Genomic DNA, 27,018 nt, shown 5'->3' with positions numbered 1-27,018 from the left:
ACCCTGTGGACAGCGCTTGATTGGAGCCAATTTCATCCTACAACAGGACAATAACCCAAAGCACACCTTTAAATTATGCATGAACTATTTAGGGAAGAAGCCGGCAGCTGGTATTCTATCTGTAATGCAGGGGCCGCCCAGTCACCAGATCTCAACCCAATAGAGCTGTTGTGGGAGCAGCTTGACCGTACGGTGCCAAAAAGTGCCCATCAAGACAATCCAACTTGTGGGGGGGGGGGGAGGGAGCATGGGGCGAAATATCTCCAGATTACCTCCGCAAATTAACACCTAGAATGTCAAAGGTCTGCAAAGCTGGAATTGCTGCAAAGGAGCATTCTGTGCCGAAAGCCAAGTGTGAAGAGAAAATTATTATTTCACGTAAAAATAATTATTTCTAACCTCGTCACTGTCTGGACGATATTCTCTATTCATTATGCAACTCATCTAAGAAATACAAGTAGGATTCTTCATGGAAAAGACAAAATTGTCTGGAGGACCCCAAACTTTTCAACTGTAGCGCATGTTCTATTTCAAAATTGTAGACGAATTCTGATGCAATCATATCTTCTAGTATATTAGTGTATTTACAGCATTACATTATTACATTTAGATGACGCCCAAGAAAACATTCTTCATTATTTTACAATAAGATGAAAACCTAAAATCTTGAATTGTACAAAAAACTATAGCTTACAGAGAAAAAGTAATCTCAGATCTGAGATCGGCACACTCAAATTAAGTAAGAACAAGTGATTTTGTGGATGCAACAAAAATTTTGTTCCCCATTTCCATACAAGGTGCAGAAAAAAAGAGCGAATATGTTACCTCGGAGGCCACGTCTCTGGCCGCAGCTCCCTTTATCCTGGAGAACAGCTCCAGGTTCTCTCGGACCGTCAGCTGGTCGAATTTTACGTCAGACTGAGGGCAGAATCCGATTCTCCACTGTATCTCCTCCAGGTCCTGAATGTTGGAGAGTCGATGGTCAAAGATGGTGGCCGACCCTACGGAACAGGAGATGTACTCACATCACCATCGTCACGGTTCTTCTACATTGCATCATGTGTGGTGGGTGGTTGCGATAATTCAAATGATCACATTTTCCAGTTTTGCAACATTGTAAGCTAAAATCGAGCAGCGCCAAACGAGAAACGGTGGAAAGATGACCTCAGCCGTCATGTGTGGTATCAGTGTCCTCAGCCGTCACGTGTGGTATCAGTGTCCTCAGCCGTCACGTGTGGTATCAGTGTCGTCAGCCGTCATGTGTTTTATGGGTGTCCTCAGCCGTCACGAGTCCTGTCAGTGTCCTCAGCCATCACATGTCCTGTCAGTGTCGTCAACCATCATGTGTTTTATGGGTGTCCTCAGCCGTCACGTGGCATCAGTGGCCTCCGTCTCTCACCGCTGGTCGTTGTGCTCATCCCACTCAGGATATTCAGTAACGTCGTCTTCCCGGCGCCGCTGTGACCCAGAAGAGCCATGATCTGTCCCTCATACACGTCCAAGTCCAGACCTGGTGGTGGAAACACAAGAGTATCTGATAAATTTCTAGTAATCTGGGATTGGCTGACCATCATAATCTGTGATTCTGGATGATTTGGTGCCGGATTATTGGAATTACTATACTGTAATGCCTCGCACCTCTTAGCGCCTCCATCTTCTTGTCTTTCCCGCTGTAGATTTTCTTCACATTATTGATCCTGCGGGAGATGACAAGGATACATCAGACGTAATGTGGTGGAGACAGTACCTAAGTCTCCTCCACCTGCGGTACAATACCTGATGGCCTCTTTTCCTAGTAATTCAACAGGAACCTTCTCTACGTAATCTGCGATGCCGTCATGTCCTCCATCATTGTGCTCTGGTGGTACCGGGGTCTTCTTCCCTCTGGACCAGTACGAGGATCGCAGGAAGAAGAGCGGCTCGTGCCTCAGGCCGTGTTTATCTGGAGAAACCAGAAATATCTCAGGTCTTAGAAAGATTCATACATGGAACAATCTGCAATAGTCCTCAGCTTCTTCCCATTTTCAGGACAATCTTACCGTTTTTATAGTTTTGGATTTTCTTTTTTTTTTATTAAGGTTAAAAAAATACACATCATTTACATTTTATATTTTAAAAAACTTTTAGTTTTATTTTTTAGTCCAATTAAGGGGTTGAACCGGCAATCATTTCATTGCCTTGAAAAAGTATTCATACTGTGACATATGTGTGAAGGAGCAGGATGTGGAAGACGTCCATTACCATGGGGTTGAGGAACTTCAGTCTTTAGTCCAAGATGCGGCACCAGGACCCGGCCGCAGCAGCAGATCCTCGTTCTTCCACTTCATAGCACCAACTACAACCAAACGTGTATACTCGCTTTTCTACCTCTTTTAATATCAGCCCCTTGAGGAGGAGAGGTGATCACATCCCGACCCCTTAAACATTGCCCCCATCTGCGCTTTTATACTTTCCCTCCTCATCGTGATCCAGAAGATGTAGGAGCAACTGGTGGAACATACACATGGGGATCAACATGAGATGGTGAAATACGGGGGCAGGTGTGACGGGGAATGAGACAGAGCAGTAAGGGATGCCAGGCCGAGGAACAATCCAAAAGGCTTTATTGGAACCGCAAAGATAAAGCACCAAACATGAATATAAATCCTTATGGTCTGCAAAGAGTCCACTACAAAACAACAGAGCTGGGGGCGCCTCCCGGTATTCCGACGCCAGGGAAAATATGGCAATGGTACTTATATGAGTTCCTTGAGTCTAAAAGGGTGAACAACAAAACACAATCCCACGTGGCCACTGATCTCCAATCTGTAATAGTCCATACACAGGCACTAGGATCTAGCCTCAGCTATAGATCCGAGTCCTTCTCCAGTCGAGATCCAACTAATTGACTAACATGGGTCTCATTGTTCTCCTCTCCTGGGATCAGCCCCTTAGGTGGGCAGAAGGGCACACCCCCCCCCTGGACATTTCATACATGAAAGGATTCTAGACGTCCTGGCTCTGTTCTGTTTACCAAGTTGTGGATTGGAGGAGCCCCATGCTGAGAAGAACAAACAATCTCTCACCAGAAGTAGTACATACAAGACAGTCAAGGAGGATCAGACTATTACACCATGAGCACAGGCGGGGGAGGGACACGCTGTTACAACAGGGAACATTGGGGCCTGAAGGACAAGAGACCATCGGTGCTGGAGAGCATGTAGTCCTCTCTCCATCCACCAGTAGATATTTCCACTGATGCTTCATTGTGAGCACCTCATCAGCTAAAGCTGATGGCCCCCATTTATCTTTTATGCTGGCTTCATCTCCCACCAATGCCATCTCCTCTTCATACCACGCAACCCACTGACTTTTCCGGGTATTTACCTCTAAACTCATCCTTCATCCAATTGCTCTGGGAATCCCTCTCCAGTGCTATCTTGAAGGCAAGCTTCTTCCAAACCTTCGATCAGTTGATCCTTGAACAGTTCTCTGTAACAGACCCCTAATTCTTGAGCCTTTATTTGTAGGCTTCCCACAGTTCAATTAGTGTATTCTGAGGTTCTGGCTCCATTCGTTGCTAGACCATTGTTCTTTATTCCCTCTACTCTGATCTCTCCACTGCGCCAACCAGTTTGTGATGGGGTATGTGACTTAACAGGCAGGGGAAGCGGGCCAGTGAACCATCCAAATAAAATTTATTGTGTATCAGGGAGGCCCCTTGCAGAGGACAACCATACACGCATAACCTCCAACCAGATACAGGACAAGGAATACTACTGTAGGACTGATTACACTAGAGTCCATGTAGACCTAATGACATTATGGTCCATGGAAACAGGTTGGGGGTGACACACTGTTACACGTACAGCGTGAGATTTTCTACATTTTTTAACATTACAACCACCGATACAACTACAACAAGCGGCAATCCATGTCACAGTTATACAAGTCTAACAGCAACAACAGATGCCGAAGAGGAAGACGTCAAACTATTCTATGATTAAGTTCAAGAAAAAATCAACAAGACACCAAAAAAAGATTTACTCAATATTATGGGAGACTTGAATGCCAAAGTGGCCACGGCACACATGAAATCATTGCTGGAAACTTTGGACTTGGTTTACGAAACTAGGCTTGAGGAAAATTCATTGACTTTTGTATGACAAATCAACTGTCCATCATGGACACCTTCTTCCAAAATCACAAACAGAGACTCAACACATGGACATCACCAAAAGGGACCTATAAGAATCAGATTGACTACACATGTCTTCGACAAAGATGGAGGTCGTTGATTATTACTGCGAAAACAAAGCCAGGAGCTGACTGTGGAACGGATCATGAACTTTTGAAAGCAGAGACTACAGTCAAGCTGCACAAATGGACAAGACAACAGGTCGTTTCCAACTTCGATTTGACCAATATAACTGAAGTATTTTAGAACAGTGTGCACAACCGATTTATATCTCTGGACACAGATGAAAGTAATCCTGAGGAATTATAGACACATATAAGCACTACTGTGTCTGAAGAAGCCAGAAAGACAAAAAGAGGCAGATGAGACCCCCACTGCCAGGGTTACTAGAAGAGGCCCTAAAGATCATCGATGTAAGAGGAATGGCAAAAGGTATAAAGCAGGACATGGACAACATCAGTAAAAGACCTAAGAGAGCAATTTGAGCAGGCAACGAACTTTATCACCAAAAGATATATACAAAGATAGAATATGAACATCTGAAGGGCAAGACCAGGAAGGCACCAAAAGATTAAAGAGATACGATGTAACATTCGAACAAGAGTGAGACTGTGGAAAAACACCAACGGGAACAAACTAACTGAGCCAGAACAGACCAAGGAAAGACGGAAATAATAAATGGAGCACCTCTACAAGAACGACTCAGTGATATGGGAAGAAACTAAGCCAGAACAGATCAAGGGAAGATGGAGCATTTACATGAACAACTCATGCGGGAAGAAATGGAGACTAGAAATTATAGAGTGCCAAACATCTTGAAGGACGATGTCCTTGGTGCGATAAAGCTTCTGTCAAAAAACAAAGCGCCTGGGTGGGATAATATTCTAATCGACCTAATAAAGCTTTCTGAAGCCGCAGTTGACGTAATTACGCCTTTGTCAACAAAAATGGACAACTGGTAAATGGTACAGATGCCACCGTCTGTAGAAACTATCGGACGTTGCGCTCATACCTCTTGCCAGCAAAGCATTACTGAAGATCCTACAGAGACGGCAACAGACTTACTGTGACCAAGAGCTGCCAGAGGGGCAAGCAGGATCCAGAAAAGGCCGAGGAACAAGAGATATAACTGCAGACATTAGACGGATGATGGATAAGGCCAAAGAATATAACAAGGACATTGATTTCTGCTTCAGAAACTACAGCAAAGCTTTTGACTGTGTTGATCACCAAAAACTTTGGAACCATGAAGGATATGGAAGTGCCAAACCATCTGATCAGCCTCATCAGGAACCTTCACATCACCAAAAAGCAACAGTCCGAACAGAGAGCGGAGACCCAGCATAGTTCAAAGTAGGGTGAGGCGACAGACAAGGTGGCATCCGGTCACCATTTCTCTTCAATTCATAAGCAGCAGCTATTGTCAGGAAGGCTGGATCATCAGATGAAGAGCAATCACTGGACATCATGGTCGGAAGAATAGAAGGAACAAAGCAAAGAGGAAGACCAGAAACCCGATGGTTTGTAACGATCAAGATCATGAAGGAGAAGACCCTAGGGGACCTATCTAGGGTACACAAGATCAATCTTCATACAGAGCGTTCATCCATTAGTCGCCATGGCTCAAAATTGAGCTGAAGGCCTTTAAAAAACTACAGCTGTTCTGTGAAGGCTTCAGAGGTTTGTGTGAGAACATTAGGGATCAAACAGCATCATGAAAACCAAGAACACACCGGACAGTTCAGGAAAAAAAATTGTGGAGAAGAGTAACGCAGGGTTAGGTTATAGAAAATAGTCCCAGCTCTCCTTCATCCAAAAATTGAAGGCGTATACCACAATTGAAAACCTACAAGACATGGCTGTTCACCAAAACTGACATTCCAAGAAGGAGAACATTCAGAGAAGCAGCCAAGAAGCCCATGGTCCCTGGAGGAGCCACAGAACAGAGGGACGATTCTGTAAATCGGCTCACTATAAGTCATAGACTCCTCAAATCTGGCCTTTATGGAACTGCGGCAAGAAGAAGCCATGTAGAGGCCACAGCGAGTAGTTGGGCTCTTATTAGAGTTGACTAAAGGAGAACATTTTGGCTTTAATGTGTGATGGGAAACTAACTCTGCACATAACCCTGAGAACACCATCCCACCATCACACATGGTGGAGGCAACATCCTGCTGTGGGGAGGCTTTTCTTCAGCAGGGGCAGGGAAGCTGGTCAGAGTTGATGGAAAGATGGAAGTATTAATCTTAAAAAAAAAACCTGTTTGACGATGCAACAGACTTGAGTCTGAAGATTAGGCTTACCCTCCAGCTCTCTGTATACAGGGAGCTCCCCCTAGTGGTGGCTACAGACAGGATCTTGTCATGTATCTCTGCATACAGGGAGCTCCCCGTAGTGGTGGCTGCAGACAGGATCTTATCATGTATCTCTGTATACAGGGAGCTCCCCCTAGTGGTGGCTGCAGACAGGATCTTATCATGTATCTCTGTATACAGGGAGCTCCCCCTAGTGGTGACTGCAGACAGGATCTTATCATGTATCTCTGTATACAGGGAGCTCCCCCTAGTGGTGACCGCAGACAGGATCTTATCATGTATCTCTGTATACAGGGAGCTCCCCCTAGTGGTGGCTACAGACAGGATCTTGTCATGTATCTCTGTATAGAGAGAGCTCCCCCTAGTGGTGGCTGCAGACAGGATCTTATCATGTATCTCTGTATACAGGGAGCTCCCCCTAGTGGTGGCTGCAGACAGGATCTTGTCATGTATGTCTGTATAGAGAAAGCTCCCCCCTAGTGGTGACTGCAGACAGGATCTTATCATGTATCTCTGTACACAGGAAGGTCCCCCTAGTGGTGGCTACAGGCAGGATCTTGTCATGTATCTCTGTATAGATGGAGCTCCCCCTAGTGGTGACTGCAGACAGGATCTTATCATGTATCTCTGTATACAGGGAGCTCCCCCTAGTGGTGGCTGCAGACAGGCTCTTATCATGTATCTCTGTATACAGGGAGCTCCCCCTAGTGGTGGCTGCAGACAGGATCTTATCATGTATCTCTGTATACAGGGAGCTCCCCCTAGTGGTGGCTGCAGACAGGCTCTTATCATGTATCTCTGTATACAGGGAGCTCCCCCTAGTGGTGGCTGCAGACAGGATCTTATCATGTATCTCTGTATACAGGGAGCTCCCCCTAGTGGTGGCTGCAGACAGGATCTTATCATGTATCTCTGTATACAGGGAGCTCCCCCTAGTGGTGGCTGCAGACAGGATCTTATCATATATCTCTGTATACAGGGAGCTCCCCCTAGTGGTGGCTGCAGACAGGATCTTATGTATATCTGTATACAGGGAGCTCCCCCTAATGGTGGCTGCAGACAGTATCTTATCATGTATCTCTGTGTACAGGGAGCTCCCCCTAGTGGTGGCTGCAGACAGGATCTTATCATGTATCTCTGTATACAGGGAGCTCCCCCTAGTGGTGGCTGCAGACAGGATCTTATCATGTATCTCTGTATACAGGGAGCCTCCCCCTAGTGGTGACTGCAGACAGGATCTTATCATGTATCTCTGTATACAGGGAGCTCCCTCTAGTGGTGACTGCAGACAGGATCTTATCATGTATCTCTGTATACAGGGAGCTCCCCCTAGTGGTGGCTGCAGACAGGATCGTATCATGTATCTCTGTATACAGGGAGCTCCCCCTAGTGGTGGCAGCAGACAGGATCTTATCATGTATCTCTGTATACAGGGAGCTCCCTCTAGTGGTGGCTGCAGACAGGATCTTATCATGTATCTCTGTATACAGGGAGCTCCCTCTAGTGGAGGCTGCAGACAGGATCTTATCATGTATCTCTGTATACAGGGAGCTCCCCCTAGTGGTGTCTGCAGACAGGATCTTATCATGTATCTCTGTATACAGGGAGCTCCCTCTAGTGGAGGCTGCAGACAGGATCTTATCATGTATCTCTGTATACAGGGAGCTCCCCCTAGTGGTGACTGCAGACAGGATCTTATCATGTATCTCTGTATACAGGGAGCTCCTCCTAGTGGTGGCTGCAGACAGGATCTTATCATGTATCTCTGTATACAGGGAGCTCCCCCTAGTGGTGACTGCAGACAGGATCTTATCATGTATCTCTGTATACAGGGAGCTCCCCCTAGTGGTGGCTGCAGACAGGATCTTATCATGTATCTCTGTATACAGGGAGCTCCCCCTAGTGGTGGCTGCAGACAGGATCTTATCATGTATCTCTGTATACAGGGAGCTCCCCCTAGTGGTGGCTGCAGACAGGATCTTATCATGTATCTCTGTATACAGGGAGCTCCCCCTAGTGGTGGCTGCAGACAGCATATTATCATGTATCTCTGTATACAGGGAGCTCCCCCTAGTGGTGGCTGCAGACAGGAGCTTATCATGTATCTCTGTATACAGGGAGCTCCCCCTAGTGGTGGCTGCAGACAGGATCTTATCATGTATCTCTGTATACAGGGAGCTCCCCCTAGTGGTGGCTGCAGACAGGATCTTATCATGTATCTCTGTATACAGGGAGCTCCCCCTAGTGGTGACTGCAGACAGGATCTTATCATGTATATCTGTATACAGGGAGCTCCCCCTAGTTGTGGCTGCAGACAGGATCTTATCATGTATCTCTGTATACAGGGAGCTCCCCCTAGTGGTGGCTGCAGACAGGATCTTATCATGTATCTCTGTATACAGGGAGCTCCCCCTAGTGGTGACTGCAGACAGGATCTTATCATGTATCTCTGTATACAGGGAGCTCTCCCTAGTGGTGGCTGCAGACAGGATCTTATGTATATCTGTATACAGGGAGCTCCCCCTAGTGGTGACTGCAGACAGGATCTTATCATGTATCTCTGTATACAGGGAGCTCCCCCTAGTGGTGACTGCAGACAGGATCTTATCATGTATCTCTGTATACAGGGAGCTCCCCCTAGTGGTGGCTGCACTCAGGATCTTATCATGTATCTCTGTATACAGGGAGCTCCCCCTAGTGGTGACTGCAGACAGGATCTTATCATGTATCTCTGTATACAGGGAGCTCCCCCTAGTGGTGGCTGCAGACAGGATCCTATCATGTATCTCTGTATACAGGGAGCTCTCCCTAGTGGTGGCTGCAGACAGGATCTTATCATGTATCTCTGTATAGAAGGAGCTCCCTCTAGTGGTGACTGCAGACAGGATCTTATCATGTATCTCTGTATACAGGGAGCTCTCCCTAGTGGTGGCTGCAGACAGGATCGTATCATGTGTCTCTGTATACAGGGAGCTCCCTCTAGTGGTGGCTGCAGACAGGATCTTATCATGTAGCTCTGTATACAGGGAGCTCCCTCTAGTGGTGGCTGCAGACAGGATCTTATCATGTATCTCTGTATACAGGGAGCTCCCCCTAGTGGTGACTGCAGACAGGATCTTATCATGTATCTCTGTATACAGGGAGCTCCCCCTAGTGGTGGCTGCAGACAGGATCTTATCATGTATCTCTGTATACAGGGAGCTCCCCCTAGTGGTGGCTGCAGACAGGATCTTATCATGTATCTCTGTATACAGGGAGCTCCCCCTAGTGGTGGCTGCAGACAGGATCTTATCATGTATCTCTGTATACAGGGAGCTCCCCCTAGTGGTGGCTGCAGGCAGGATCTTGTCATGTATCTCTGTATAGATGGAGCGCCCCCTAGTGGTGACTGCAGACAGGATCTTATCATGTATCTCTGTATACAGGGAGCTCCCCCTAGTGGTGGCTGCAGACAGGATCTTATCATGTATCTCTGTATACAGGGAGCTCCCTCTAGTGGTGGCTGCAGACAGGATCTTATCATGTATCTCTGTATACAGGGAGCTCCCCCTAGTGGTGGCTGCAGACAGGGTCTTATCATGTATCTCTGTATACAGGGAGCTCCCCCTAGTGGTGGCTGCAGACAGGATCTTATCATGTATCTCTGTATACAGGGAGCTCCCCCTAGTGGTGGCTGCAGACAGGATCTTATCATGTATCTCTGTATACAGGGAGCTCCCCCTAGTGGTGGCTGCAGACAGGATCTTATCATGTATCTCTGTATACAGGGAGCTCCCCCTAGTGGTGGCTGCAGGCAGGATCTTGTCATGTATCTCTGTATACAGGGAGCTCCCCCTAGTGGTGGCTGCAGACAGGCTCTTATCATGTATCTCTGTATAGATGGAGCTCCCCCTAGTGGTGACTGCAGACAGGATCTTATCATGTATCTCTGTATACAGGGAGCTCCCCCTAGTGGTGGCTGCAGACAGGATCTTATCATGTATCTCTGTATACAGGGAGCTCCCTCTAGTGGTGGCTGCAGACAGGATCTTATCATGTATCTCTGTATACAGGGAGCTCCCCCTAGTGGTGGTTGCAGACAGGGTCTTATCATGTATCTCTGTATACAGGGAGCTCCCCCTAGTGGTGGCTGCAGACAGGATCTTATCATGTATCTCTGTATACAGGGAGCTCCCCCTAGTGGTGACTGCAGACAGGATCTTATCATGTATCTCTGTATACAGGGAGCTCCCCCTAGTGGTGACTGCAGACAGGATCTTATCATGTATCTCTGTATACAGGGAGCTCCCCCTAGTGGTGGCTGCAGACAGGATCTTATCATGTATCTCTGTATACAGGGAGCTCCCCCTAGTGGTGGCTGCAGACAGGATCTTATCATGTATATCTGTATACAGGGAGCTCCCCCTAGTGGTGGCTGCAGACAGGATCTTATCATGTATCTCTGTATACAGGGAGCTCTCCTTAGTAGACCCTCGTGTTAGGTGCGCAGAATATATCAGAAGATATCATATAATCTTTACCTGCCAGGATCTTATCAAAATACAAGGTGAGCAGGATGTAGAGGATGGAGTCCAGCAGGAGGCCGATGTAACTGGTCAGGAGATAGGAGGATTCGAGGGAGATGTCTGAGAAGAAGACGCCCTGGAGGCTGTTCTCCATATGTATGCTCTGAAACAAGAAGGAAGCCATGTCTGCTGGGGTCTTACAGCCATGAACGAGGCAGGCACAGCGCCTCACATACATTAGTGGCCTTGCCGGGTACTACAGCTTGGCCTGTATGCGGAGGAGGACACCGCACAGCAGCACTTACCTCTGTGATCCCAATAGAAAAGGCAAATGGTGGAAAAATGCAAAGGAAAACTTCTAGAAAGACGGGCAAGATCTTCACCAAGGGCAGCGTGCTCAGCATGGAGAGCAGGAGGGTGACGAAGAATCCGATGATGGCGACGAGCCGAGGCCTCCGGAGCAGAGCGCACAGCATGAAGGTGAAGCAGATCTGTACAGAGGGAGATAAGGGGCACTTATAGATTGGTGGTGTAGCCTGGCCGCCAGTACGCGGGAAAGGTGTATGTACCCCCCTAACCATGGACTTATCACTCCGCGTCCTCCACAGTCCGGTACTGAGCCCCTACGCGGGAAAGGTGTATGTGCCCCCCTAACCATGGACTTATCTCTCCGCGTCCTCCACAGTCCGGTACTGAGCCCCTACGCGGGAAAGGTGTATGTGCCCCCCTAACCATGGACTTATCACTCCGCGTCCTCCACAGTCCGGTACTGAGCCCCTACGCGGGAAAGGTGTATGTGCCCCCCTAACCATGGACTTATCACTCCGCGTCCTCCACAGTCCGGTACTGAGCCCCTACGCGGGAAAGGAGTATGTGCCCCCCTAACCATGGACTTATCACTCCGCGTCCTCCACAGTCCGGTACTGAGCCCCTACGCGGGAAAGGTGTATGTGCCCCCCTAACCATGGACTTATCTCTCCGCGTCCTCCACAGTCCGGTACTGAGCCCCTACGCGGGAAAGGTGTATGTGCCCCCCTAACCATGGACTTATCACTCCGCGTCCTCCACAGTCCGGTACTGAGCCCCTACGCGGGAAAGGTGTATGTGCCCCCCTAACCATGGACTTATCACTCCGCGTCCTCCACAGTCCGGTACTGAGCCCCTACGCGGGAAAGGAGTATGTGCCCCCCTAACCATGGACTTATCACTCCGCGTCCTCCACAGTCCGGTACTGAGCCCCTTTCCCCCGAGCACATGGATTATGTTATAAGAAAATTCTGACGTTATCGTACTTTGACATTATCACTTTTTTTTATACTTTTTGCTTAAATCTGATATAAATAACTTTTTTTTTTTTAAGGTTTTTTTGTTTGTTATATATTTTTGGTTTTTCTGTACAATTTTATTACTCTTGACTTAAATTGACGACAATACCCACACCATAGTCCTAAGCCTAATCTGAACCCTGACCCAAATCCAAACCGCATCCCTAGCCCTGGCACTATGCTACACCATAGTCCTAAACCTAATCTGAACCCTGACCCAAGTCCAAACCGCATCCCTAGCCCTGGCACTATGCTACACCATAGTCCTAAGCCTAATCTGAACCCTGACCCAAGTCCAAACCGCATCCCTAGCCCTGGTACTATCCTACACCATAGTCCTAAGCCTAATCTGAACCCTGACCCAAGTCCAAACCGCATCCCTAGCCCTGGCACTATGCTACACCATAGTCCTAAGCCTAATCTGAACCCTGACCGAAGTCCAAACCGCATCCCTAGCCCTGGCACTATGCTACACCATAGTCCTAAGCCTAATCTGAACCCTGACCCAAGTCCAAACCGCATCCCTAGCCCTGGTACTATCCCACACCATAGTCCTAAACCTAATCTGAACCCTGACCCAAGTCCAAACCGCATCCCTAGCCCTGGCACTATGCTACACCATAGTCCTAAGCCTAATCTGAAGCCTGACCCAAGTCCAAACCGCATCCCTAGCCCTGGCACTATGCTACACCATAGTCCTAAACCTAATCTGAAGCCTGACCCAAGTCCAAACCGCATCCCTAGCCCTGGCACTATCCTACACCATAGTCCTAAGCCTAATCTGAACCCTGACCCAAGTCCAAACCGCATCCCTAGCCCTGGCACTATCACACACCATAGTCCTAACCCTAATCTGAACCCTGACCCAAGGTCAAACCGCATCCCTAACCCTGGCACTATCCCACACCATAGTCCTAAGCCTAATCTGAACCCTGACCCAAGTCCAAACCCCATCCCTAGCCCTTGTACTATGCTACACCATAGTCCTAAACCTAATCTGAACCCTGACCCAAGTCCAAACCGCATCCCTAGCCCTGGCACTATGCTACACCATAGTCCTAAGCCTAATCTGAACCCTGACCCAAGTCCAAACCGCATCCCTAGCCCTGGCACTATGCTACACCATAGTCCTAAGCCTAATCTGAACCCTGACCCAAGTCCAAACCGCATCCCTAGCCCTGGCACTATCCCACACCATAGTCCTAACCCTAATCTGAACCCTGACCCAAGTCCAAACCGCATCCCTAACCCTGGCACTATCCTACACCATAGTCCAAAGCCTAATCTGAACCCTGACCCAAGTCCAAACCGCATCCCTAGCCCTGGCACTATGCTACACCATAGTCCTAAGCCTAATCTGAACCCTGACCCAAGTCCAAACCGCATCCCTAGCCCTGGCACTATGCTACACCATAGTCCTAAGCCTAATCTGAAGCCTGACCCAAGTCCAAACCGCATCCGTAACCCTGGCACTATCCCACACCATAGTCCTAAGCCTAATCTGAACCCTGACCCAAGTCCAAACCGCATCCCTAGCCCTGGCACTATCCCACACCATAGTCCTAACCCTAATCTGAACCCTGACCCAAGGTCAAACCGCATCCCTAACCCTGGCACTATCCCACACCATAGTCCTAAGCCTAATCTGAACCCTGACCCAAGTCCAAACCGCATCCCTAGCCCTGGCACTATGCTACACCATAGTCCTAAGCCTAATCTGAACCCTGACCCAAGTCCAAACCGCATCCCTAGCCCTGGCACTGTGCTACACCATAGTCCTAAGCCTAATCTGAACCCTGACCCAAGTCCAAACCCCATCCCTAGCCCTTGTACTATGCTACACCATAGTCCTAAACCTAATCTGAAGCCTGACCCAAGTCCAAACCGCATCCCTAGCCCTGGCACTATCCCACACCATAGTCCTAAGCCTAATCTGAAACCTGACCCAAGTCCAAACCGCATCCCTAGCCCTGGCACTATGCTACACCATAGTCCTAAACCTAATCTGAACCCTGACCCAAGTCCAAACCGCATCCCTAGCCCTGGCACTGTGCTACACCATAGTCCTAACCTAATCTGAACCCTGACCCAAGTCCAAACCGCATCCCTAGCCCTGGCACTATCCTACACCATAGTCCTAAGCCTAATCTGAACCCTGACCCAAGTCCAAACCGCATCCCTAGCCCTGGCACTATCCTACACCATAGTCCTAAGCCTAATCTGAACCCTGACCCAAGTCCAAACCGCATCCCTAGCCCTGGCACTATGCTACACCATAGTCCTAAGCCTAATCTGAACCCTGACCCAAGTCCAAACCGCATCCCTAGCCCTGGCACTATCCTACACCATAGTCCTAAACCTAATCTGAACCCTGACCCAAGTCCAAACCGCATCCCTAGCCCTGGCACTATCCTACACCATAGTCCTAACCCTAATCTGAACCCCGACCCAAGTCCAAACCGCATCCCTAACCCTGGCACTATCCTACACCATAGTCCTAAGCCTAATCTGAACCCCGACCCAAGTCCAAACCGCATCCATAACCATGGCACTATCCCACACCATAGTCCTAACCTGAATCTGAACCCTAACCCAAATACAAACCCCATCCCTAACCCTGGTACTATCCCACACCATAGTCCTAACCGTAATCTGAACCCTAACCCAGGTCCAAACCGCATCCCTAACCCTGGCACTATCCCACACCATAGTCCTAACCCGAATCTGAACCCTAACCCAAATCCAAACCGCATCCCTAACCCTGGCACTATCCCACACCATAGTCCTAACCCTAATCTGAACCTTAAACCAAGTCCAAACCCCATCCACAACCCTGGCACTATCCCACACCATAGTCCTAACCCTAATCTGAACCCTGAGCCAAGTCCAAACCCCATCCACAACCCTGGCACTATCCCACACCATAGTCCTAACCCTAATCTGAACCCTGAGCCAAGTCCAAACCCCATCCACAACCCTGGCACTATCCCACACCATAGTCCTAACCCTAATCTAAACCTTAAACCAAGTCCAAACCCCATCCCTAACCCTGGCACTATCCTACACCATAGTCCTAACCCTAATCTGAACCCTAACCCAGGTCCAAACAGCTTCCCTAACCCTGGCACTATCCCACACCATAGTCCTAACCCTAATCTGAACCCTGACCCAAGTCCAAACCCCATCCATAACCCTGGCACTATCCCACACCATAGTCCTAACCCTAATCTGAACCCTGACCCAAGTCCAAACCACATCCCTAACCCTGGCACTATCCCACACCATAGTCCTAACCCTAATCTGAACCCTGACCCAAGTCCAAACCGCATCCCTAGCCCTGGCACTATGCTACACCATAGTCCTAACCCTAATCTGAACCCTAACCCAGGTCCAAACCCCATCCATAACCCTGGCACTATCCCACACCATAGTCCTAACCCTAATCTGAACCCTGACCCAAGTCCAAACCCCATCCCTAACCCTGGCACTATCCCACACCATAGTCCTAAACCTAATCTGAACCCTGACCCAAGTCCAAACCGCATCCCTAACCCTGGCACTATCCCACACCATAGTCCTAACCCTAATCTGAACCCTAACCCAGGTCCAAACCGCATCCCTAACCCTGGCATAATCCCACACCATAGTCCTAACCCTAATCTGAACCCTGACCCAAGTCCAAACCGCATCTCTAACCATGGCATGATCCTACACCATAGTCCTAACCCTAATGTGAACCCTAACCCAGGTCCAAACCGCATCCCTAACCCTGGAACTATCCCACACCATAGTAATAACCTTAATCTGAACTCTGGCCCAAATCCAAACCGTATCCCTAACCCTTGCACTATCCCACACCATAGACCTGACCCTAATCCGAACTCTGACCAAATCCTAACTCCTTCTCTAACACTGACTGGCACTATTCCACAGCAAAGTCCTAACCCTAATCTGAACCCTGACCCAAGTCCTAACTCCTTCCCTAACCCTGGTACTGTGAAGGTCCAGGCAATGAATCAATTGTCCATATAATAAGATCATCTGTGTTTGTATGATTATTGTTCAGATGCTGATGTACATACCAGGATGCGCCTTTGGAATGTGTCATTGAAACAAATTATACTAGGCTGAACAATGCAAGTATTCATAGCATACTGAGAGAGTTTATAATCTGTTGGTTCCCACCATGTGGGATGTTGACTCCTTGTTCATGCTCAGCAAGGTGTTAACAAAGATAATGAAGTCAAAATGTACAATGAACAAAGAAGTATTCAGTATCTGGTTCAAACTGAGATTAGGAAGCCAAAAACAGGCTGATGACATACTATATAGACTTTGCTGATTATCTCTGACCAATCGGAGACAATGTTGAACTGAATAACTGTGTGTATTTTATAATAAACGGATTAGAGGAGTATTGAGCCTCTCCCGGGTAGAGACACGTCTCTGTGTAGTCATTTTTACTCATACATACATCTGCGCAGATTTGATTTGGGTTGATTTGGACTCCTACTCTGTGACCCTGAAGACTCCTTAGCAGTCTCCCCCCCCCTGACAGTACTATCCCACACCATAGTCATAAACTTAATCTTAACTCTAACATAGTCCTAACCTGGCCATTTCCTGGGGCAAGCAGAAGTATACAGTGCTTCACACAAATGCTGTAATTTTCTATGTATATTGTATACTGAAGCGTATTGTGAAAACCTGCTGACAGGCAGCGCTCAGAGGGTTAAGCTTCCCTGTGCAGTCAGCCAATGACTGCAGCTGTTTGAGTCACATGCCAGAGGGAGGAGCTAACTTTGGCTAGATAGAGTCGGTTGGGAGACGGCAGTTGAGAGGAAATAGAGGAGGTGACGTCCTCCATTGTGAGAGGAAATAGAGGCGGTGACATCCTCCATTGTGAGAGGAAATAGAGGAGGTGACATCCTCCATTGTGAGAGGAAATAGAGGATGTGACATCATCCATTGTGAGAGGATATAGAGGGAGGTGACGTCCTCCATTGTGAGGGGAAATAGAGGAGGTGACATCCTCCATTGTGAGAGGAAATAGAGGATGTGACATCATCCATTGTGAGAGGAAATAGAGGGAGGTGACGTCCTCCATTGTGAGAGGAAATAGAAGAGGTGACATCCTCCATTGTGAGAGGAAATAGAGGAGGTGACATCCTCCATTGTGAGAGGAAATAGAGGAGGTGACATCCTCCATTGTGAGAGGAAATAGAGGAGGTGACATCCTCCATTGTGAGAGGAAATAGAGGAGGTGACGTCCTCCATTGTGAGAGGAAATAGAGGAGGTGACATCCTCCATTGTGAGAGGAAATAGAGGAGGTGACGTCCTCCATTGTGAGAGGAAATAGAGGAGGTGACGTCTTCCATTGTGAGAGGAAATAGAGGAGGTGATGTCCTCCATTGTCAGAGGAAATAGAGGAGGTGTCATCCTCCATTGTGAGAGGAAAAAGAAGAGGTGACGTCCTCCATTGTGAGAGGAAATAGAGGAGGTGATGTCCTCCATTGTGAGAGGAAATAGAGGAGGTGACGTCCTCCATTGTGAGAGGAAATAGAGGAGGTGACATCCTCCATTGTGAGAGGAAATAGAGGAGGTGACGTCCTCCATTGCGAGAGGAAATAGAGGAGGTGACATCCTCCATTGTGAGAGGAAATAGAGGAGGTGACGTCCTCCATTGTGAGAGGAAATAGAGGAGGTGACGTCCTCCATTGTGAGAGGAAATAGAGGAGGTGACGTCCTCCATTGTGAGAGGAAATAGAGGGAGGTGACGTCCTCCATTGTGAGAGGAAATAGAGGGAGGTGACATCCTCCATTGTGAGAGGAAATAGAGGAGGTGACATCCTCCATTGTGAGAGGAAACAGAGGAGGTGACATCCTCCATTGTGAGAGGAAAAAGAAGAGGTGACGTCCTCCATTGTGAGAGGAAATAGAGGAGGTGACATCCTCCATTGTGAGAGGAAATAGAGGAGGTGATGTCCTCCATTGTGAGAGGAAATAGAGGAGGTTACATCCTCCATTGTGAGAGGAAATAGAGGAGGTGACATCCTCCATTGTGAGAGGAAATAGAGGAGGTGACATCCTCCATTGTGAGAGGAAGTAGAGGAGGTGATGTCCTCCATTGTGAGAGGAAATAGAGGAGGTGACATCCTCCATTGTGAGAGGAAATAGCGGAGGTGACATCCTCCATTGTGAGAAGAAATAGAGGAGGTGATGTCCTCCATTGTGAGAGGAAATAGAGGAGGTGACGTCCTCCATTGTGAGAGGAAATAGAGGAGGTGACATCCTCCATTGTGAGAAGAAATAGCGGATGTGACATCCTCCATTGTGAGAGGAAATAGAGGAGGTGACGTCCTCCATTGTGAGAGTAAATGGAGGAGGTGACGTCCTCCATTGTGAGAGGAAATAGAGGAGGTGACGTCCTCCATTGTGAGAGTAAATGGAGGAGGTGACGTCCTCCATTGTGAGAGGAAATAGAGGAGGTGATGTCCTCCAGTGTGAGAGGAAATAGAGGAGGTGACGTCCTCCATTGTGAGAGGAAATAGAGGAGGTGATGTCCTCCATTGTGAGAGGAAATAGAGGAGGTGACGTCCTCCATTGTGAGAGGAAATAGAGGAGATGACGTCCTCCATTGTGAGAGGAAATAGAGGAGGTGATGTCCTCCATTGTGAGAGGAAATAGAGGAGGTGACATCCTCCATTGTGAGAGGAAATAGAGGAGGTGACATCCTCCATTGTGAGAGGAAATAGAGGGAGGTGACGTCCTCCATTGTGAGAGGAAATAGAGGAGGTGACATCCTCCATTGTGAGAGGAAATAGAGGAGGTGACATCCTCCATTGTGAGAGGAAACAAAGGAGGTGACATCCTCCATTGTGAGAGGAAATAGAGGAGGTGACATCCTCCATTGTGAGAGGAAATAGAGGAGGTGACGTCCTCCATTGTCAGAGGAAATAGAGGAGGTGACATCCTCCATTGTGAGAGGAAATAGAGGAGGTGACGTCCTCCATTGTGAGAGGAAATAGAGGAGATGACGTCCTCCATTGTGAGAGGAAATAGAGGAGGTGACTTCCTCCATTGTGAGAGTAAATGGAGGAGGTGACGTCCTCCATTGTGAGAGTAAATGGAGGAGGTGACGTCCTCCATTGTGAGAGGAAATAGAGGAGGTGACGTCCTCCATTGTGAGAGGAAATAGAGGCGGTGACGTCCTCCATTGTGAGAGGAAATAGAGGAGGTGCCGTCCTCCATTGTGAGAGGAAATAGAGAAGATGACATCCTCCATTGTGAGAGGAAATAGAGGAGGTGACATCCTCCATTGTGAGCGGAAATAGAGGAGGTGACGTCCTCCATTGTGAGAGGAAATAGAGGAGGTGACGTCCTCCATTGTGAGAGGAAATAGAGGAGGTGACATCCTCCATTGTGAGAGGAAATAGAGGGAGGTGATGTCCTCCATTGTGAGAGGAAATAGAGGAGGTGACATCCTCCATTGTGAGAGGAAATAGAGGAGGTGATGTCCTCCATTGTGAGAGGAAATAGAAGAGGTGACGTCCTGCATTGTGAGAGGAAATAGAGGAGGTGACGTCCTCCATTGTGAGAGGAAATAGAGGAGGTGACATCCTCCATTGTGAGAGGAAATTGAGGAGTTGACATCCTCCATTGTGAGAGGAAATAGAGGAGGTGACATCCTCCATTGTGAGGGGAAATAGAGGAGGCGACATTCTCCATTGTGAGAGGAAATAGAGGAGGTGACGTGCTCCATTGTGAGAGGAAATAGAGGAGGTGACGTCCTCCATTGTGAGAGGAAATAGAGGAGGTGACATCCTCCATTGTGAGAGGAAATAGAGGAGGTTACATCCTCCATTGTGAGAGGAACTAGAGAAGGTGACGTCCTCCATTGTGAGAGGAAATAGAGGAGGTGACGTCCTCCATTGCGAGAGGAAATAAAGGGAGGTGACGTCCTCCATTGTGAGAGGAAATAGAGGAGGTGACATCCTCCATTGTGAGCGGAAATAGAGGGAGGTGACGTCCTCCATTGTGAGCGGAAATAGAGGGAGGTGACATCCTCCATTGTGAGAGGAAATAGAGGGAGGTGACGTCCTCCATTGTGAGCGGAAATAGAGGAGGTGACGTCCTCCATTGTGAGAGGAAATAGAGGAGGTGACATCCTCCATTGTGAGAGGAAATAGAGGAGGTGACATCCTCCATTGTGAGAGGAAGTAGAGGAGGTGACGTCCTCCATTGTGAAAGGAAATAGAGGAGATGAGGTCCTCCATTGTGAGAGGAAATAGAGGAGGTGACATCCTCCATTGTGAGGGGAAATAGAGGAGGCGACGTCCTCCATTGTGAGAGGAAATAGAGGAGGTGATGTCCTCCAGTGTGAGAGGAAATAGAGGAGGTGACGTCCTCCATTGTGAGAGGAAATAGAGGAGGTGACGTCCTCCATTGTGAGAGGAAATAGAGGAGGTGACGTCCTCCATTGTGAGAGGAAATAGAGGAGGTGACGTCCTCCATTGTGAGAGGAAATAGAGGAGGTGACGTCCTCCATTGCGAGAGGAAATAGAGGAGGTGACATCCTCCATTGTGAGAGGAAATAGAGGGAGGTGACATCCTCCATTGTGAGAGGAAATAGAGGAGGTGACATCCTCCATTGTGAGAGGAAATAGAGGAGGTGATGTCCTCCATTGTGAGAGGAAATAGAGGAGGTGACGTCCTCCATTGTGAGAGGAAATAGAGGAGATGACATCCTCCATTGTGAGAGGAAGTAGAGGAGGTGAAGTCCTCCATTGTGAGAGGAAATAGAGGAGGTGACATCCTCCATTGTGAGAGGAAATAGAGGAGGTGACGTCCTCCATTGTGAGAGGAAATAGAGGAGGTGACGTCCTCCATTGTGAGAGGAAATAGAGGAGGTGACGTCCTCCATTGTGAGAGGAAATAGAGGAGGTGACGTCCTCCATTGTGAGAGGAAATAGAGGAGGTGACATCCTCCATTGTGAGAGGAAATAGAGGAGGTGACGTCCTCCATTGTGAGAGGAAATAGAGGAGGTGACATCCTCCATTGTGAGAAGAAATAGCGGATGTGACATCCTCCATTGTGAGAGGAAATAGAGGGAGGTGACGTCCTCCATTGTGAGAGGAAATAGAGGAGGTGACGTCCTCCATTGTGAGAGTAAATGGAGGAGGTGACGTCCTCCATTGTGAGAGGAAATAGAGGAGGTGACGTCCTCCAGTGTGAGAGGAAATAGAGGAGGTGACGTCCTCCATTGTGAGAGGAAATAGAGGAGATGACGTCCTCCATTGTGAGCGGAAATAGAGGAGGTGACGTCCTCCATTGTGAGAGGAAATAGAGGAGGTGACATCCTCCATTGTGAGAGGAAATAGAGGAGGTGACATCCTCCATTGTGAGAGGAAATAGAGGGAGGTGACGTCCTCCATTGTGAGAGGAAATAGAGGAGGTGACATCCTCCATTGTGAGAGGAAATAGAGGAGGTGACGTCCTCCATTGTGAGAGGAAATAGAGGAGGTGACATCCTCCATTGTGAGAAGAAATAGCGGATGTGACATCCTCCATTGTGAGAGGAAATAGAGGGAGGTGACGTCCTCCATTGTGAGAGGAAATAGAGGAGGTGACGTCCTCCATTGTGAGAGGAAATAGAGGAGGTGACGTCCTCCATTGTGAGAGGAAATAGAGGAGGTGACATCCTCCATTGTGAGAGGAAATAGAGGAGGTGACGTCCTCCATTGTGAGAGGAAATAGAGGAGGTGACATCCTCCATTGTGAGAAGAAATAGCGGATGTGACATCCTCCATTGTGAGAGGAAATAGAGGGAGGTGACGTCCTCCATTGTGAGAGGAAATAGAGGAGGTGACGTCCTCCATTGTGAGAGTAAATGGAGGAGGTGACGTCCTCCATTGTGAGAGGAAATAGAGGAGGTGACGTCCTCCAGTGTGAGAGGAAATAGAGGAGGTGACGTCCTCCATTGTGAGAGGAAATAGAGGAGATGACGTCCTCCATTGTGAGCGGAAATAGAGGAGGTGACGTCCTCCATTGTGAGAGGAAATAGAGGAGGTGACATCCTCCATTGTGAGAGGAAATAGAGGAGGTGACATCCTCCATTGTGAGAGGAAATAGAGGGAGGTGACGTCCTCCATTGTGAGAGGAAATAGAGGAGGTGACATCCTCCATTGTGAGAGGAAATAGAGGAGGTGACATCCTCCATTGTGAGAGGAAACAGAGGAGGGGACATCCTCCATTGTGAGAGGAAATAGAGGAGGTGACATCCTCCATTGTGAGAGGAAATAGAGGAGGTGATGTCCTCCATTGTCAGAGGAAATAGAGGAGGTGACATCCTCCATTGTGAGAGGAAATAGAGGAGGTGACGTCCTCCATTGTGAGAGGAAATAGAGGAGATGACGTCCTCCATTGTGAGAGGCAATAGAGGAGGTGACTTCCTCCATTGTGAGAGTAAATGGAGGAGGTGACGTCCTCCATTGTGAGAGTAAATGGAGGAGGTGACGTCCTCCATTGTGAGAGGAAATAGAGGAGGTGACGTCCTCCATTGTGAGAGGAAATAGAGGCGGTGACGTCCTCCATTGTGAGAGGAAATAGAGGAGGTGCCGTCCTCCATTGTGAGAGGAAATAGAGAAGATGACATCCTCCATTGTGAGAGGAAATAGAGAAGGTGACATCCTCCATTGTGAGCGGAAATAGAGGAGGTGACGTCCTCCATTGTGAGAGGAAATAAAGGAGGTGACGTCCTCCATTGTGAGAGGAAATAGAGGAGGTGACATCCTCCATTGTGAGAGGAAATAGAGGGAGGTGATGTCCTCCATTGTGAGAGGAAATAGAGGAGGTGACATCCTCCATTGTGAGAGGAAATAGAGGAGGTGACGTCCTCCATTGTGAGAGGAAATAGAGGAGGTGACGTCCTCCATTGTGAGAGGAAATAGAGGAGGTGACGTCCTCCATTGTGAGAGTAAATGGAGGAGGTGACGTCCTCCATTGTGAGAGTAAATGGAGGAGGTGACGTCCTCCATTGTGAGAGGAAATAGAGGAGGTGACGTCCTCCATTGTGAGAGGAAATAGAGGCGGTGACGTCCTCCATTGTGAGAGGAAATAGAGGAGGTGCCATCCTCCATTGTGAGAGGAAATAGAGAAGATGACATCCTCCATTGTGAGAGGAAATAGAGAAGGTGACATCCTCCATTGTGAGCGGAAATAGAGGAGGTGACGTCCTCCATTGTGAGAGGAAATAAAGGAGGTGACGTCCTCCATTGTGAGAGGAAATAGAGGAGGTGACATCCTCCATTGTGAGAGGAAATAGAGGGAGGTGATGTCCTCCATTGTGAGAGGAAATAGAGGAGGTGACATCCTCCATTGTGAGAGGAAATAGAGGAGGTGATGTCCTCCATTGTGAGAGGAAATAGAGGAGGTGACGTCCTCCATTGTGAGAGGAAATAGAGGAGGTGACGTCCTCCATTGTGAGAGGAAATAGAGGAGGTGACATCCTCCATTGTGAGAGGAAATTGAGGAGTTGACATCCTCCATTGTGAGAGGAAATAGAGGAGGTTACATCCTCCATTGTGAGAGGAACTAGAGAAGGTGACGTCCTCCATTGTGAGAGGAAATAGAGGAGGTGATGTCCTCCATTGCGAGAGGAAATAAAGGGAGGTGACGTCCTCCATTGTGAGAGGAAATAGAGGAGGTGACATCCTCCATTGTGAGAGGAAATAGAGGGAGGTGACGTCCTCCATTGTGAGCGGAAATAGAGGAGGTGACGTCCTCCATTGTGAGAGTAAATGGAGGAGGTGACGTCCTCCATTGTGAGAGTAAATGGAGGAGGTGACGTCCTCCATTGTGAGAGGAAATAGAGGAGGTGACGTCCTCCATTGTGAGAGGAAATAGAGGCGGTGACGTCCTCCATTGTGAGAGGAAATAGAGAAGATGACATCCTCCATTGTGAGAGGAAATAGAGAAGGTGACATCCTCCATTGTGAGCGGAAAAAGAGGAGGTGACGTCCTCCATTGTGAGAGGAAATAAAGGAGGTGACGTCCTCCATTGTGAGAGGAAATAGAGGAGGTGACATCCTCCATTGTGAGAGGAAATAGAGGGAGGTGATGTCCTCCATTGTGAGAGGAAATAGAGGAGGTGATGTCCTCCATTGTGAGAGGAAATAGAGGAGGTGACATCCTCCATTGTGAGAGGAAATAGAGGAGGTGACATCCTCCATTGTGAGAGGAAATAGAGGAGGTGACATCCTCCATTGTGAGAGGAAATAGAGGAGGTGACATCCTCCATTGTGAGAGGAAATAGAGGAGGTGATGTCCTCCATTGTGAGAGGAAATAGAGGAGGTGACGTCCTCCATTGTGAGAGGAAATAGAGGAGGTGACGTCCTCCATTGTGAGAGGAAATAGAGGAGGTGACATCCTCCATTGTGAGAGGAAATTGAGGAGTTGACATCCTCCATTGTGAGAGGAAATAGAGGAGGTTACATCCTCCATTGTGAGAGGAACTAGAGAAGGTGACGTCCTCCATTGTGAGAGGAAATAGAGGAGGTGATGTCCTCCATTGCGAGAGGAAATAAAGGGAGGTGACGTCCTCCATTGTGAGAGGAAATAGAGGAGGTGACATCCTACATTGTGAGAGGAAATAGAGGGAGGTGACGTCCTCCATTGTGAGCGGAAATAGAGGAGGTGACGTCCTCCATTGTGAGAGGAAATAGAGGAGGTGACATCCTCCATTGTGAGAGGAAATAGAGGAGGTGACATCCTCCATTGTGAGAGGAAGTAGAGGAGGTGACGTCCTCCATTGTGAAAGGAAATAGAGGAGATGAGGTCCTCCATTGTGAGAGGAAATAGAGGAGGTGACGTCCTCCATTGTGAGAGTAAATGGTGGAGGTGACGTCCTCCATTGTGAGAGGAAATAGAGGAGGTGATGTCCTCCAGTGTGAGAGGAAATAGAGGAGGTGACGTCCTCCATTGTGAGAGGAAATAGAGGAGGTGACGTCCTCCATTGTGAGAGGAAATAGAGGAGGTGACGTCCTCCATTGTGAGAGGAAATAGAGGAGGTGACGTCCTCCATTGTGAGAGGAAATAGAGGAGGTGACATCCTCCATTGTGAGAGGAAATAGAGGAGGTGACATCCTCCATTGTGAGAGGAAATAGAGGGAGGTGATGTCCTCCATTGTGAGAGGAAATAGAGGAGGTGACATCCTCCATTGTGAGAGGAAATAGAGGAGGTGATGTCCTCCATTGTGAGAGGAAATAGAGGAGGTGACGTCCTCCATTGTGAGAGGAAATAGAGGAGATGACGTCCTCCATTGTGAGAGGAAATAGAGGAGGTGAAGTCCTCCATTGTGAGAGGAAATAGAGGAGGTGACATCCTCCATTGTGAGAGGAAATTGAGGAGTTGACATCCTCCATTGTGAGAGGAAATAGAGGAGGTGACATCCTCCATTGTGAGAGGAAATAGAGGAGGTGACATCCTACATTGTGAGAGGAAATAGAGGAGGTTACATCCTCAATTGTGAGAGGAAGTAGAGAAGGTGACGTCCTCCATTGTGAGAGGAAATAGAGGAGGTGACATCCTCCATTGTGAGAGGAAATAGAGGGAGGTGACGTCCTCCATTGTGAGAGGAAATAGAGGAGGTTACATCCTCCATTGTGAGAGGAAATAGAGGAGATGACGTCCTCCATTGTGAGCGGAAATAGAGGAGGTGACGTCCTCCATTGTGAGAGGAAATAGAGGAGGTGACATCCTCCATTGTGAGAGGAAATAGAGGGAGGTGACGTCCTCCATTGTGAGAGGAAATAGAGGAGGTGACATCCTCCATTGTGAGAGGAAATAGAGGAGGTGACATCCTCCATTGTGAGAGGAAACAGAGGAGGTGACATCCTCCATTGTGAGAGGAAATAGAGGAGGTGACATCCTCCATTGTGAGAGGAAATAGAGGAGGTGATGTCCTCCATTGTCAGAGGAAATAGAGGAGGTGACATCCTCCATTGTGAGAGGAAATAGAGGAGGTGACGTCCTCCATTGTGAGAGGAAATAGAGGAGATGACGTCCTCCATTGTGAGAGGAAATAGAGGAGGTGACTTCCTCCATTGTGAGAGTAAATGGAGGAGGTGACGTCCTCCATTGTGAGAGTAAATGGAGGAGGTGACGTCCTCCATTGTGAGAGGAAATAGAGGAGGTGACGTCCTCCATTGTGAGAGGAAATAGAGGCGGTGACGTCCTCCATTGTGAGAGGAAATAGAGGAGGTGCCGTCCTCCATTGTGAGAGGAAATAGAGAAGATGACATCCTCCATTGTGAGAGGAAATAGAGGAGGTGACATCCTCCATTGTGAGCGGAAATAGAGGAGGTGACGTCCTCCATTGTGAGAGGAAATAGAGGAGGTGACGTCCTCCATTGTGAGAGGAAATAGAGGAGGTGACATCCTCCATTGTGAGAGGAAATAGAGGGAGGTGATGTCCTCCATTGTGAGAGGAAATAGAGGAGGTGACATCCTCCATTGTGAGAGGAAATAGAGGAGGTGATGTCCTCCATTGTGAGAGGAAATAGAGGAGGTGACGTCCTCCATTGTGAGAGGAAATAGAGGAGGTGACGTCCTCCATTGTGAGAGGAAATAGAGGAGGTGACGTCCTCCATTGTGAGAGGAAATAGAGGAGGTGACATCCTCCATTGTGAGAGGA

At 48.3% G+C, this 27,018-nt stretch overlaps 1 protein-coding gene across 1 annotated transcript in view; it reads right to left on the bottom strand.

Moving 5' to 3' along the window:
• Positions 1-27,018, bottom strand: part of LOC142312524 (ABC-type organic anion transporter ABCA8-like) — a 151,355-nt gene that overhangs the window by 83,977 nt on the left and 40,360 nt on the right. Inside the window, exons 9-14 of the mRNA XM_075351494.1 lie at positions 11,303-11,488; positions 11,013-11,160; positions 1,777-1,942; positions 1,639-1,697; positions 1,400-1,510; positions 826-1,001 (exon numbers count right to left, since the gene is read on the bottom strand). Coding sequence (XP_075207609.1) covers positions 826-1,001; positions 1,400-1,510; positions 1,639-1,697; positions 1,777-1,942; positions 11,013-11,160; positions 11,303-11,488 — 846 coding nt within the window. The remainder of the gene's footprint in view (positions 1-825; positions 1,002-1,399; positions 1,511-1,638; positions 1,698-1,776; positions 1,943-11,012; positions 11,161-11,302; positions 11,489-27,018) is intronic.

Source organism: Anomaloglossus baeobatrachus, chromosome 5, assembly GCF_048569485.1.
Source record: "Anomaloglossus baeobatrachus isolate aAnoBae1 chromosome 5, aAnoBae1.hap1, whole genome shotgun sequence".
In the NCBI taxonomy this organism is placed as follows: Eukaryota; Metazoa; Chordata; class Amphibia; order Anura; family Aromobatidae; genus Anomaloglossus; species Anomaloglossus baeobatrachus.
Note: the sequence above shows the minus strand (reverse complement) of the source record. Positions and strands in the feature narration are given on the sequence as shown.